Source organism: Lasioglossum baleicum, chromosome 12 (assembly GCF_051020765.1).
Source record: "Lasioglossum baleicum chromosome 12, iyLasBale1, whole genome shotgun sequence".
Classification (NCBI taxonomy): Eukaryota; Metazoa; Arthropoda; class Insecta; order Hymenoptera; family Halictidae; genus Lasioglossum; species Lasioglossum baleicum.
Genome location: NC_134940.1, coordinates 15,773,680 through 15,788,068, shown reverse-complemented (window position 1 = coordinate 15,788,068; position 14,389 = coordinate 15,773,680). Strand labels below are relative to the sequence as shown.

At 38.5% G+C, this 14,389-nt stretch overlaps 3 protein-coding genes across 4 annotated transcripts; 1 reads left to right on the top strand and 2 right to left on the bottom strand.

The window, feature by feature from the left end:
* Nucleotides 1-527: 527 nt before the first annotated feature.
* On the bottom strand, nucleotides 528-8,502 carry Sf3b3 (splicing factor 3B subunit 3). Its single transcript, XM_076434537.1, has 13 exons — nucleotides 8,344-8,502; nucleotides 7,555-8,018; nucleotides 7,068-7,240; nucleotides 6,483-6,979; nucleotides 5,822-5,987; nucleotides 5,399-5,567; nucleotides 4,596-4,747; nucleotides 4,197-4,352; nucleotides 3,662-3,953; nucleotides 2,840-3,506; nucleotides 2,638-2,754; nucleotides 2,076-2,454; nucleotides 528-1,942 (listed from the first exon to the last, which is right to left on the bottom strand). Exons 2-13 carry the CDS (start codon nucleotides 7,949-7,951, stop codon nucleotides 1,454-1,456), a joined length of 3,654 nt encoding a protein of 1,217 aa, XP_076290652.1. The 5' UTR covers nucleotides 7,952-8,018; nucleotides 8,344-8,502; the 3' UTR covers nucleotides 528-1,453.
* Nucleotides 8,503-8,759: 257 nt separating this feature from the next.
* Sse (extra spindle pole bodies like 1, separase) lies at nucleotides 8,760-11,987 on the top strand. Of its 2 annotated transcripts, none has more exons than XM_076434545.1 (9): nucleotides 8,760-9,356; nucleotides 9,431-9,647; nucleotides 9,881-10,173; nucleotides 10,257-10,393; nucleotides 10,463-10,679; nucleotides 10,741-11,219; nucleotides 11,305-11,450; nucleotides 11,529-11,680; nucleotides 11,847-11,987. In XM_076434545.1, the coding sequence occupies exons 1-8, from the start codon at nucleotides 9,159-9,161 to the stop codon at nucleotides 11,675-11,677; spliced, it is 1,836 nt and encodes a 611-aa protein (XP_076290660.1). In that variant the 5' UTR covers nucleotides 8,760-9,158; the 3' UTR covers nucleotides 11,678-11,680; nucleotides 11,847-11,987. The 2 variants fall into 2 exon arrangements, with proteins under 2 accessions (XP_076290660.1, XP_076290661.1); XM_076434546.1 differs by having other exon boundaries at nucleotides 9,197-9,334.
* Nucleotides 11,282-14,379, bottom strand: Gmppb (GDP-mannose pyrophosphorylase B). Its single transcript, XM_076434555.1, has 6 exons — nucleotides 13,624-14,379; nucleotides 13,141-13,365; nucleotides 12,665-13,058; nucleotides 12,411-12,572; nucleotides 12,094-12,325; nucleotides 11,282-12,015 (listed from the first exon to the last, which is right to left on the bottom strand). The coding sequence occupies exons 2-6, from the start codon at nucleotides 13,291-13,293 to the stop codon at nucleotides 11,847-11,849; spliced, it is 1,110 nt and encodes a 369-aa protein (XP_076290670.1). The 5' UTR covers nucleotides 13,294-13,365; nucleotides 13,624-14,379; the 3' UTR covers nucleotides 11,282-11,846.
* Nucleotides 14,380-14,389: the final 10 nt, after the last annotated feature.

Below are 14,389 nucleotides of genomic sequence, written 5' to 3'. Positions count from 1 at the left end.
TTTCTTTCATTGACACGGTGAAGCGTTTAAAGCCTTTCGTACCCCAGTTATACGTCTGAAGGTTAAACGAGGGTAATAACGTTGCATTATACCCTCGATACGCTTCGATACGCGGATTAACCGCACTTCGGAGCTTCACGAGAAAAAATGCGAGTCGCAACGGCGGCTGACCGCTATAGGGGATGAATTGTAGGTCGAAAGAGATGCACATAAGCCGAGACGGTAACAGGGGGAGAGAAGAAAGAGATCATAAAATTCGAGCAAAACATGAGAGATGCAACACGTCGGAAGCTTTTTTGCGTGCATCGGATCATCGATTTCTTTGCGAATTTTTTAGAATGATAAAAGTATATACATGAAATCGTTGTTTCTGTAACTAACAATATACTAACACCGGCACGTTCATCTACGTAAATGGTTTTGTTGTTTTTTTGCATTTGTATCACGACGCTTTATTTTGTAACTTATATTTTTTCTCTTACTTTTATGACACATTAAATGATAGTCCTTCACTTTTAGTCGTTTTTACGAAAGTTTTAGTTTATTTGTGGTCTGAAGCCGCTAACGCGTACAATGATATAAAAACGAAATTAAACGTGCGAATACAAAAGTATGTGAAACGTAAACACGCAACCTTCACACTGTCTTTGTAGATAGTTAACAATTGTTTATCAACCTCATTTTTAGCTCGGCAATTTATAATCGGCGAGTACAGCTCACTTTACGGGCGTTATATTTATAATGTTAAAATAGGTCGATAAAGCATTTTCTATTTTTTTTCTGAACTGTAGAAGTACAGTTCGTCTATAGTTTTTTTAGTAATGTACTGCAAGTAAACTGTGGCAAGGTTAAAAAATGGCAGAAAAGAAGAAATTAACCAGAGCATAATTTGCTACCATTCCACGTGTTAGTAATTAAGCTTTTTGTCGTACATTCAAGAAATGTGTGTATTTAACAGTATTGCACCGCACTGCAATTTTGTCGGATCGCGCGGCACACAATCAATGAAACGGCTACAAAGAAAATTCAAAAACAACTGCACGGCAGAATAATACTAGTTCTTCACGAATAGCACGAAATCGGGGTTCGTCCTACGCTACTAACGATGCGATGTAAAAATTTACACATTTTCGACGATTAAAAATACATTTCCTTATTATTAACGAACGTTCCTTTTGTGTACTTAAATTAAACTTTTTCCCTACGATCACAATCAAAACTAACCTTTAATTAATTACATACGACGAGTGATTATTATATACCTATCATCTTTTTAAGCCTTATACATCGAAAGTATTTGTGTTAATTCCTCATCGATTAACGCTTGTCTATTTTGTTGTACAAAATAAAGAAACGAATAGAAAGATGTCGAAAAGACGGAAACGGAATGCAAACAAATAGAATATAGAATTTGTGAGTGAACTGACAAGATGAATACGTCGTTTTGAGATCCTTAAAATGCATAACGCGTACGGATGTCTTCGAGTTTTTTCGAGACTTCCGACGGCGTTCGTTCAAGATCGCCAGATATACTCTTTTGTTTCGCCGGTTCGATCGAGTTGAACTGTTCGCAGAGATCTCCGTCGATTACGTTTTTTACAGGGTAATAGTACGACCTAAAGGACAAATGATCCCTTCCGCAGAGGGGCGGATGTTCAGACCGCATGTGCATCTCCAAATGCTGGAAGAAATCGTGGTCTTCGTGGCTCGTAAACGGTACGAGAACGCCAACCGTTCCACTCAACGTCGTGTACACTAAGCTTTCCGATCCGCCGGGAATCAGAGTGGCCTTTTGCAAAGACATAACCGTTTCACCGACATGGAAGCAAGCGACGGTGTCTGCTTTCTGACTGGCACCGTTCAGCAGACCTCTGTCCCACAAAGCTTTATTCCCAGTAGGGTCTTCGTCGACGTCATCGTTAATTCCGCTTGCCAAACGTATCTATGAAGACATTAAATCAACTTATCGAGTTGTTCAACTTATAACAAAGGGTATATAGTCGGATAAAAATTTCTTCTGATAGTAGGATGAAAAATCATTTTGGTTTGGGGCGCATTTGAAAGAGAATACTCACGACAGCGATGTTCCCAAATTTGTCCGCAGTGGCAACGGTGTCGTAATCTAGCACGCATGTCGTCGTGATCCACCTCGGATGCGTATCGTCCGCGAAGACAATCAATTGATTCTCCTGTCGTTTGTATCTCACTGCGTAAACCGATTCTTGAACATCGCTCACATATATTCGTTGGCCGATCGCATTGATAGAAACAACGGCATTCGGAATATGCTTGTTCTCGCATTTGCGTAACAGCTTTTTCTTGCCCATATCGTACAGACGCAACATTCTGCCGACGCCGACTAGCACGCGTCCCTGGTAAGGACATATAGCCAACGGTACCTCGTCTAGGTTAGTTTTGTGAACCAATTCGAGGCTGGTACATTCGAGGTTCACCCTAGACAAAAACCATATTATAACGATACATCCCTTTTCAAAATCATACAAGATCTTAGTTATCTAAGTTTGCTATCAGTACTGCAGGAATATCATCATAGGATACAGTGATCGTGTAATTTTGTCATCATATAGATATGCCAAATTCGAAGATGTTTTGAAAGTGCTCGAACACCAGACTTACTTGTAAGTATACAGGAATCCTCCACTGCTGACTCTGGGATTCAACTGGAACTCTTTAGCGACACCGACGATGAGAAACAGTTGATCGCCTTGGTTAGCGAATTTCACAAGACTCAGGCTGCAATGTAAATGTATAAATGAACCACTTTATTCTTTCCCTCAGCTGCGAAAACATGAACGGTACACGAATATCAAATTCTCACCATAGGGCAGCCAAATTTTGCTCAAGCCTATGAATCTCGAAAGTCTGTCCCGTCGTGGGCGCTATTATTCTGATCAAGGATGCCCATAAACCTGGGCCAGCTCTCGGCGCACCAAATATAGCTTCATTTGGTTCTTCGGATAAGAAAGCCTCCGCAAGTTCTCTCGCTACCGCTGCCTCTTCCGCGCCTGCAGCCTCCTGCATCTCTTCTGCCATTTGTAATCTCCTTTGCTGCTTCGTTTCCTCCGTGTACGCGTTGTGCTCGGTCTCGATGATTATCAAATGCGCGGAGTCCGAGTGGATGGCGAATTTCCTTGGCGTGTACTCCAGAGGGAAACTGATCTGATTGAACACGGCGCCTAATTTTTCGAGGGCAAGGATTCGCAATGTGTTCGTCGAGATCGCAACAATCCCCTCGGGACATTGCTCGGAACTGAAACCTGACGCGAACTCCAAGCTCTCGTAAGACAGCGGCGTCAAGTGGAAACGGTTCTGGTAATAGTAGCTTAACCACGATCTGCTGCTCATCGCGAGCACAGCCTGGTTCCCCTGCATTTTTATCCTAAATAGCTTCACAGGCCGAGATCCTAGATAGCGTGTACGCGTGTCCGCCAGATCACCGGAAATGGGATCTAATACTGTTCTCAATAATACACCGTTTTGCAAACCTAAAGAGAATGCAGACGTACATTATATACTGCTTTACTTTGAATAATAGATAAGACACTCTCTAGACAAAGTTGCATGCAGAGTTGTACATCTAAAGAAAGGGATATTTAAACCCTGGTATACAACGTAGGTCGTCTTTGCAGGTTTAGTTTACCTATGTTTAAGTATAAGCTAGATTGCTGGGGTGACAAATCCTCGGAACTGTTAGCGTCTTTCGCACCCATTTCTACGATACATAAACTTTCTGCAGCCGCAGGCAAGGCTTGCATGCTTCTGGGTGCCAAACAATCCGATGGATCCAACGAAATGATCCTGACTGTGTTGTCCTGAAGACCAACGGCCAAAAACCATGACCTTTGCTCTCCGATCGCTACGTTACCGAGAGCCATGCACATCACTTCCGACGGCATTTTCTTCCGTTCCGTGTATTCGTTCAATTGTCCGGTCTAGAAAGTATGAAATGATCGGCGTTAATCGAAGGTTCGAACATAGCAAATGAAATGTTCACTTCTCATCCATTTCGAGGCTCAGTAACGAGTCAGCTACGCGTGAGATGAAAAAGTGATATATTTTGCGCATCTCTTACATCTCTGAGAACATGTTTTCGCAGAGAGAACAATCGATGCAACACGTAAACGTAATCTAAAGTGTGAAAATGTAGTAAAAGCATAATGGAAGAGTTCACATACAGGATCCATTTCGAAGTACACCAGTTCTCCACCGGTCAACGCGATGACAACTTGGCGCTGATTCACCGCGCATTTGACTATGGTCTTTTTGCCAGGCGCCTTCCACTCGTTGACACGCTTGTCAGCGCGGATATGGCGTATACCATCTGGATATACCTAAAATAAAGTATGGAATCACTATCGTATTTGCACGAGAAATAATTTCTCTTTCATTGCAAAGCGAACTGTCGAGCTCTAAATACCAGAACTATTTAGATAGAACCTAAACATTCAACGATGCGACGAACTCGTTATAATTTAGCACCAGTTTTTGCGACCGTCACGTGGTAGACCAGGTGCCGGAGATACCTAAGTGCAGCGACGCAGATAAAACGTGTAGAAGTGTCAAATTAAATTTACCTGGACCAACGCGTCCTCGCCCAAAGCGGAGCAGCTCAGCGTGGGTGTTGTACCAAGAAAACCAGAATCAGTCACTTCTTCGACAGTTTCTCCGATACTAAGTACAAGAGTTGCATTCACGAAGGACACTATGATGTAAGCATCATACTCCTCTGTAATCAAAATTATAAAGCTCACTCTGAGATATCGAAGTAAAATAAAACACAGACGAGAAATAGAGATAAAATAGAGATTATCTTCGTGGCAGTCGAGCGCACGCACACTGTCATCCTATACACAAAGAGTAGACGGACTTTCGGTGCAAAATCAATGCTCTTTATCCCCCAGCAAAATCGAGTGTTCTTACCTTTTAGTCACTCTGTGTTCTGTAGTTCAACCAATAGCATGCTGGTAGCCTGAAAGAGAGAACTGGTGTTTGATAAGAGTGTATCAAGCCACCAGATTCGTCAATATCATTTACACAAACTAATTTATTTCTCTTTAGAAGTAATCGTAATTCAAAATAACTATAGAGTTCCTATCGCGATCGATATCAAGCATTTCTCAGAAATTTCTAATGTACGATTCGATTATTAGAAAAAGAAGAGACCGATGTATACGTGTACTTGAAATGGAACAGACCAACTATAATATACTCTAATATATATAATATATAATGGCTGTGACTGCGCTATTAGAATTAACAAGTATCTTCATGTATCTTCATGTAGAAAAAGAATTTAACATTTGTTCGAAACTGTTGATTAATCGTATAGTAATAAAAACATGCAAACAACTACTGGGTAAGATGTTTACGAACTAACCATCGATTCTCCTTTTAACAGTCCACACAGCGTTTGGATTACCAGGCAGTTCACTGACTGCCATTTCAGAAACTTCCAAACCATGTCGCAATACACGCAGCGTCGAGCGCGGCCCTCTACCACACGTTATGTACAATTGAGGAGTATCTTCGTTCGCCAAATCAGCCACCTGCAACAAGCCATTAACTCTGTAAATACAAATCGTACGTTTTACGTCTGCTCTGGTTCGTTTGTATGGTGTATCTGTCATTCTTAGGTTCAACTTCAGTTTGCAATGACAAAGTGAAGGCGACTAAGAATGTTTTACTCTTGCACCTTTCCACAGAAAAAAAGATCTTTAAATATCAGCTTTCTACTTGAGGGTGCACGGACAATTCGTTTACGTGAAACAATTTAAAATTCTGTTAGAGGGACCACATTTACCTGGCACGCCATTATTGGCGACAAGCTGTCCATCTCGTCCACCAACACCAAATTTCTAAGCGGTCTTGGTGCGAAGAAGAAGGTATCACCTTCTTCGAGAGGCATAGCAGAACTGAACTCTGGCTCGTCGTCGTCGTCTCCTAGATGTGCGATTTGATAGAGGTAACTGGAAAGAAAGTTAATTTATTTCAAAGTTCAAATCGAACCAACGTGTTGCAACTAGAGATCGCGGTTTTGAACGTGTACTAAAATACACGTACTGCGTAGACCTGACAAAAAGGTCCCCAGGGCAGCACAGAGGCAAGAGGGATCTATTGTTCTGCATAGCAGTAGTAGTGTGTGTGTGTGTGACCGCTTCGGCCAATAGAATGCGCGCCTCCTCCAAGCCAACCAATCGGGTGCGCATTCTTGCCTACGGCACCGCATTCCTGCCAGGGACCTTCTTGTCAGCTCTCATCAGTACGTGAATCGTATAGTACGAATTTAAGGATCCATAGTACACGGATCTGCGAATATGAATTCGTTCGGCACGTTTGATCGAAAAACGTATTCACGGATCCTTAAATTTTTACTGCACGGTTCACATACCACGTTTATTTGTATACACGTGAAATAAGGATCTCTAGTTGCAACGTGAGGATTCTTGTAACTGTGCACTTACTGGTTTCCGAATTCTGATGCAACGAATAAGAATCCTGTTTTCAAAACACACATGCTTGCCGCAACAGGTACTGTATCGAAATATTTTAGTTTGATTTCAGTCACCATGTCTTCGTCCGTTTCAAGGGTAATCTTAAAGATGTCCCCTTGCTCGGTTTGAGCCAAGAAAAAGAACATGCTCTTTGTTTTATGAGTGGCTGAACAAACAAATATCATGCCCCTCTCAGGGTCATCTAGATCATTGCGCCGCCTAGGAATAGGACAACGAATATCGTGTTGATCTCCCAAGTTTTTGTATGTCAGGTAATTCTCTGAACAAATAAGGACACCGCTCGGTCCATCGTTTCCACCAGGAACGGAGACGAGGAAATTCGCGTGTTCCTCTAAAGGTTCGCTATACTTGCGAACAACATGGTTCAAACCAAGGTCCAACTCGTACAAGGTCAATGTTTGCTGTGTTTTTACCGCAGCATCACCCGTGGGATCACTATCTGCTTCCTATAAAACAGAAATAGGATCGTTTCTATGAGAGAACATTATAAATCGCGGCTATCTATGGTCGCTCCGATAATGTTGAAATTAATACCTCATAGTCGATTTCTAGGCAGGCAAACATAGGATTCTCAAAACCTACATCCACACCTACCGTATGATAAACTAACGTATTACTTTTATGAGCTTCCAAAGGCGAGGAAATTGTTAATCTAGCCTCTGGATCTCTATTCAAGATATATACAAGCTTTTGCTTTTCAATTGCACCTGAAACAAATACCAACATAGTTAGTACTTATCGATAATTATAAGAATTGGAGAGAAACTGATTAAAACTGCACCATCATGCTGAATAGTATAATCAATGTTATTCAGTTGAAACACGGATCAGTAGAATAATCATATGGTGGAAAGTATATTACACCTAAATGCCTCCTTTCTTGATTTATTATATGAAAAAGTTTTTCAGGACAAAGTTGTATTATCCCAAGAGGAACGTACAATGATAGAATCTTTTCTCTAGGCAGACATTTAGGAGCTCCAAAATGTATTATAAGCGAAAAAGACGATAAATACAATACCTATCATTACTGCTCTTCCTTTGGGATCTATAGCTAAGTATTGTCCAGGAACAATACGTCTGCAACCACTTTTTCCAAATGTTTCCTGATGTACTTTTTCGAAAACATTTTTTGCAGGGATGTACTCCAAAATTACAATACGCCCTGAATCAGAACCAACTACGATATAATCTTTGGTTCCGCCAGTCAGCCTAAAGGCCATTAAGGACCTTATAATTCCAAATACTTCTACAGTCAACAGGGTATGAACTTTTCCAGTATTCGGGTCTGGTCTTAAAAGCTCCAGAGATTTCCCACGAGAAACTAGAATCTCTTGCATTTTACTACCGGAGAAATTCCCATGCACTGCATGGGTAATACCCGTTGCACGCTGCAGCGTTAAGTTATAAAGATACATTGTACCCTTTGTTTTTATTCAGTGGATGAATAGGAAAAACTACTGATGTGAGGAATGTCCATCCATTCTGTAATAAATACCATACATGAGATCATTTCACCGGATTTTTCATCGTCAAACAGAACTACAAAATATTATTACACACCCTGTAGCGTGCATATAAACATAAGATACAATATTTTTATACTTGGTTTACGAGAAAAATGAACTACGGGAAAACGTAATTCACACAGAGAAAATGCTCAACACGCATCATGTTAAACAGTTAACGGGCAGCAATGTTTCAATGTTTCAAGAACATATCGCGCCACGCTTCGTCACGCGAATTGTGGTGAAGTGATAAAAATATTAATATTTCTGAATATACGGGAAAACGAAGATTATTATTTTACCTTGTATTTGAAAGCACTTTCGTCCCCTAGTGACGATGCCCGTCGATTTTACGTTCTCCTCGTGAACCGACCACCATTTGCAATGACCGATTTCTTTCCATTTCAGGCGGTCTATCTTTGCGAACCTAATTAGTAGGGATAGAACGGCGACCAGAATGTTTTATATGCACCGAAACCGTCGAGCGCCATCTGAAGGAAAAAAGTGGAACTGAAAAGTATTTTTATTTAATTGTGAATCAACCATACTTCTTTCACATATAAATAAACGACGATCTTTTTTATTCGTCTTATCTTGTTGTTTTCTTATTTACTTCGTTATTTTTGTTAGTGATAATCAGTGATAATGGTGGTTATCCAGTGGTTATCCCATGAAGTGGTTATCCAAGCCTCTCACGAATACCAACCTGATTACTGTATCCAGGAGAACTAGTAAACCTAACCTAACATAACGATTTTTAACGATTTCTAATTGTACATTGTACGTAGATAAAAGTTATATTATATTTGATGCTTTTGAGATTACGATATGATTCAATTAAATATTTTTTCTAGCTCTTTTTTATGATTCTTGTTTGTTTTACGAAAAGGTTATTTCCTAATTGAAATCCATTAGAAACTCGTTCAGAAATCTAAGCTTTAAATAGGTTGGTACCAGTTGGTACCCATTCTTATGCTAACAAGTCCGTGCAAGTCCGTTTGAATTCGAATGAATTCGAATCATTTGATTCTAACAGTTCTCATTGCAAGATAGAAATAGACAATTAAAACACGTAATGTACAAGTAAGAAGTAAGAGATTGTAGAGTAACCAGTAACATGGAAGAAATCTGTCAAATTCTTCGTGATTGTCGTTCGTATAATGACAAGAGTGACGAAGCATCGAACTTAACCGAGGACAGTTCATTGGAAAATGTGAAAAATAATATTGAAAGATTTCTGGAGGCCGCGAGATGCGGCGTGGGAAGCGTTGAATATACAAATTTAAATAAAATGTTAGCAATCTGTTATTTAAAGGTATCGTTTGTTGTATCCTGAGAGCGATATTCTTAATTGCATGATTCGATTGAGGTTCTACAAATTTTTCACAGATAGGAAATGAACTGGAAGCGATAAACCATTTAATTGAATCACATGCGGTGATACTTCGTCAACAAATATTACACAGATACATAAAAACAGATATGAGAGAGACAATTCTGAATACGCCGCAAGTCTATGGACTAAAGTCTTCCTGTGTTAATTTTAATACGAGTAATATGAATAACATTGACAATTTGAAAGTGAAACTCTTTGATCTACCTAAAGGTAAAATATATGAGATAAATAACATTGAGTCTGCAAAGGCACACTGTTCTCTTAGAGTGTGAAAAGTTACAAAGTACAATTTCCTAAAAAAGATTGAAATCACTTTATATTCGTAGTTATTTCACGATGCATTTCTAAAAGTCTGAGACTCCGCATTATAACTTGACAACCTTCAGTTCATACAATTATCCTTGTTTATGTTAATTGCATATATATTTTCATTTTGAATACAGAATGGTACATGATCCAAATCACCGCTCAATATCAGCCTATGGATATCAACGAATGCAACAAGTCCATGTCAAATGTAACGCAGCAAGAGATTCATATTACCGTACTACCAACTGGAACCAAAGACACAGAACCTATGTGCATAACACTGCCGAAACCAAAATTAGATTCCTCTTACGACATTTGTTCTGAAATTCAGAAAATACTTGCTCGCAACAAATCGGAGCTTTTGGCTACTTATGCAAACAACGAGTTATATTGGAAAATGCGTGATCAGCAAAATAATAAAATGAAGGTATTTAGAACATCAGTAATTTGCGTATAGTTAAATTTTATAATTTCTGTGTATATGCACAAGTATATATACATGTATGCAAGACAGCTATACAAGCCTTAGAATACAAATGGTTACGAGAGTGGAGAATCTTATTTGTCGCAGACCCTATAGACAAACACAATGTAGTGGAAGACATTGTTCAAATGATAGACAAACTTATATTAGACAACGGAAACCAGTAAGTAAGGTCGTTGATTCGAAACTTCATTTTAATAGATGGGATACTAAATAGAATTATATTTTGTAGTAAGGACATATCGAAGCGATCCAAGTGGTTATTGAAAAAAGTGGCCTTAACTGGATGTTTTCTAACAAGAGAAGAAATAGCATGTGCAGTAAAATACGTGCTTCCCGGTCACGATAAACTCGCTCATAATATCATATTATCTATCTATGGAAAATTGTCGTCTATAAATGAACTGAAGGATGCAGTTAGGAAGACATTAATTTTAATTGTTGACGAAGTAAGTTTGCATGTATATCACAAATTTTCCAATATTCGTATATTTCTGAATCATCTTTCAGCACATGGATTACATTCCCTTTGAATCTATGAAAATGATAAAATGTCACCCTGTTACTCGTTTTCCATCATTGCATATCGTGTATGCTCTTTTCAAAGAACATGAAAGCACAATAGAAAACGGTTGTAAAATAATTAAAATAAAAGACGACATGGGTATGTGTATAGTTAATCCATCAGGCAATTTGTCTAAAATGGAAAAACGTATGAGACTATTTATTGAATACTGGTTGCCAAATTGGAAAAGCTGGTACAACGTTGAACCACAAGTAGAAGTTTTCGAAGATGCTTTAGTTAATCACGACATACTAATGTACAATGGTCACGGTAACGGAATACAGTACTTACCTGGAGAGCAAATCGAAAGACTAAGGGTGAAAGCGATTGTTCTATTGTTCGGTTGTTGTAGCGTAAAACTACTTACAGTAGGAGGACGTTTCCCGCCATACGGTGTCTCGAATCAGTATTTAATAGCCAGCAGGTAATATGAACTAGAAGTTACTGAAATCATCGTGTCTATCTCGAAGTATTAAAAAAATCATATGTATTTTATATTTTATTAAAAGTCCTTGCGTACTCGGTATGTTGTGGGAAATCACTGATGCCGACATCGATAAAATGACTACAAATTTCATTAGCAACTGGATACCATCGTCATCGAACAGATCATGGGCCGACGTAGACGTCAATACGTGGTGCGCGGGAACCCTTAGTGAGTATAGCAAATTTTGTACAATCTTTAAAGAATTTCTCGATTAATTTTACTACTATTAAAATTTCGCACGATTAGAGTTTTTAAAAAATCGACGAGGAAGCTCGCAAAACTTGTCGATGGAACCTGAGATGTTGAGAGCGGTAGCAAAATCGAAAAGTGTTTGTTCTCAATATATGACTGCGGCTGCGATAGTAGTACGAGGACTGCCGATCAAATTGATTTGAATCGTAAGTGTAAAAACGTTACAAATTACTATAAATATTGGATGTTGATTTACATAGGTCAAAAAGCTGATACAAAATTTTCTTCTCGAAGAAGTATACGCGATTTGGTCTCAGTTCTCACATCGGTTTTCGGTATCAACATGGTTGTAATTCAAAATATTGTCTTTAGTCACATGATTATTTGAGGCTCCGGCACAGAGTTGGAAATGTTCTTATGGGGCAGCACTTGGCCTCCATTGATGTATAACTCGTCTTTCACGATTACGTCTTCACCGAGAACCGTTGTACCTTCCATCCGTACCCAACGGCCAACGACGCTTCTCCAACCAACGATGCAACTAAAACAATACATCGATACATTCGTTATACAATTAAATATTACTCTGAACGAATGTGATTCAGAAAATAGAATTTACCCGTCTAGCCACGCGTGTTCTTTTATTATAGCCGATTTGAGAATGGTACTGCGTTTGATGCAGCACCCATCGGATAACACAACACCGGGACCAATGGCGACATTGGGTCCTATCCTACAGTCTTTGCCAATCTTTGCCGTTTCGTCTACTAAAACATTTCCTACCACACCAGGACCAGTATACAATTTCTCGGGAGATTTTTGCCTCAGAGATGTCAGGTACATGCTCATTCCTGCGTAAACGAAACGTATATGTATAAATAAAGTAGATGCGACGATTGTTTAAGCGCGAATTAAAGATTTCTTACGAGTATATACCTTTAAGAAAATCTTTTGGTTGCCCTACATCCATCCAAAATCCTGTTAATTCCATTGCGTACAATTCTCCGTCTTTGGCCATTAATGGGAAAACTTCCTTCTCTATACTCGTCGGCTTCAATTCTATTCTTTGTAAGGCACTCGGATTAAAAATGTACATGCCTAAAAAATGATTTTAGAAACATCGTTACATATCTTCCGACAACATTACTTAAGCATCTAATTTCATAATTGATCAAAGAAAAAGACAACACCTGCATTGATTTTATTCGAGATAAATTCTTGTGGTTTTTCCACAAAGCTTTCTATTTTACCATCGTCCGCATATACAACAACACCATACTTTGATGGCTCCTCCACTTTAGTAACAACTATTGTACCTTCTTTACCATGATTCTTGTGAAAATCAAGCAACTGCTTGAACGGAAAATCACAAATGATATCAGAGTTTAAAACAAAAAATGGTTCGTTTCCCGAACTTAACAGATTGCGTACAAGCGCAAGCGGTCCTGCAGTACCAAGAGGTTCTGGTTCATGCGAAAAGATTAAATGTACACCTAATTTCTTTGCTTCCTCTCCTAAATCTCTTTCCATCTCTTCCGCACGATAAGACACTGCTAATATCACCTCGGTTACACCTGATTCTACCTGTAATTTAATTGTCACTCTAACTTTTCAAATATACCACAGATATTTAAAAACTTATTAACAGAGAAATACTAGAACATACCAGAGCCTCTATTTGATGCAATAGCATTGGTTTATTAGCAAACTCGACTAAAGGCTTAGGCCGACTTAATGTGAGCGGTCTTAATCTAGTACCATATCCACCGACAAGAATTAATGCCCTCATTGTACCCAACTTCTTCTTTTTCTGTTGCATTACTCCTTGATTGTTCGATCGCAATGTGTTTAGAGCAACATGGATTTGCGATTGGATAGAATTCTGTCAAAACTGTTATTTAAAACATTAGGCGAATATGACAGCTTGTGAGTGATATCACTACATAGTATATACACTCGTATGTTATAAAATCCATACGCGACTGAAATTGAAATAAAAGATTGCTAAATATAGGAAAACACTTGGATTTTTTAAAAACACTCTTTTCCATAACGTCGTGAATTTATACGCGAAAGTACAATGAAAGACATAATGAACAGTTTCAATTACAATGCAAGTATTTCTTAAAGACCTATACAAAAGACTTACCTGTTATCTACTTATCAGCTTGTTAAAGCAGATGTTATAAAATAATTATTCTTGTATTTGCCACGTATTGAAACGCCGCGTAGACGTTCGTATGTATTTACACAGTGACACACGTAGATACACGATAAGACTACACGCGCGTAAGTAACGATGCAAATATATATATTCGTATCAATCACTATCAGTCTTTAGGATATCGTCTTTATTCAAATTTCTACCTTTTAGTCCTGACCAAATCTTCCGTTTATGGTTAATTTAACGAAATGAGTCATTCGTCGTCACCGGTGAACAACAATAATTGTACTTTAGCTTTTATTCAGAATTGTTTATAGGCATATACATATTTATCAAGTCATTTTATAGTTTAATATATCAAACCATCAGTATTATTGTAGTTGTCACAGGAATGTTAAATTATATTTATTCTAAGATACGAACATATTTTATATACTTTTCCTGTTCACATTATGTTTAAGAAATCAGGAATAGAAATGGATTGTTTTTGTTCTTTAATAGTTTATGTGAAGTTTGAATGGTTACAGATACACCTACATACACGTTATCATTAATGTATTGTAAAAGATGAAAATACACATTACGGATTACGGAGGAACATAGCGTTATTATACAGAAACCTTCTGTACCGTAGCACGTTAATCATTGCGTCTGCGCCAGAATGAATAGCTTATGATCACAAAACAGAAAGATATAATATATAATTTTGATTCTTCACATTTTTTGTCGAATTTTCACAAACAGGAAAAAA

Bases quoted from the DNA above. Each gene is read 5' to 3' on its own strand.
- Sf3b3 (XM_076434537.1), bottom strand. From the start codon at position 7,951: ATGTATCTTTATAACTTAACGCTGCAGCGTGCAACGGGTATTACCCAT. The intron at 5,988-6,482 runs GTAAGTGCACAG...CTTTCTTTCCAG, and splicing joins GCATCAGAATTCGGAAACCA to TTACCTCTATCAAATCGCAC. The intron at 2,455-2,637 runs GTAAGTCTGGTG...GTTTTTGTCTAG, and splicing joins GGATTCCTGTATACTTACAA to GGTGAACCTCGAATGTACCA.
- Sse (XM_076434545.1), top strand. From the start codon at position 9,159: ATGGAAGAAATCTGTCAAATTCTTCGTGATTGTCGTTCGTATAATGAC. The intron at 10,174-10,256 runs GTATTTAGAACA...CATGTATGCAAG, and splicing joins AGCAAAATAATAAAATGAAG to ACAGCTATACAAGCCTTAGA. The intron at 10,680-10,740 runs GTAAGTTTGCAT...ATCATCTTTCAG, and splicing joins TAATTTTAATTGTTGACGAA to CACATGGATTACATTCCCTT.
- Gmppb (XM_076434555.1), bottom strand. From the start codon at position 13,293: ATGCAACAGAAAAAGAAGAAGTTGGGTACAATGAGGGCATTAATTCTT. The intron at 12,573-12,664 runs GTGTTGTCTTTT...ATCATTTTTTAG, and splicing joins CTCGAATAAAATCAATGCAG to GCATGTACATTTTTAATCCG. The intron at 12,326-12,410 runs GTATATACTCGT...TCGTTTACGCAG, and splicing joins ACCAAAAGATTTTCTTAAAG to GAATGAGCATGTACCTGACA.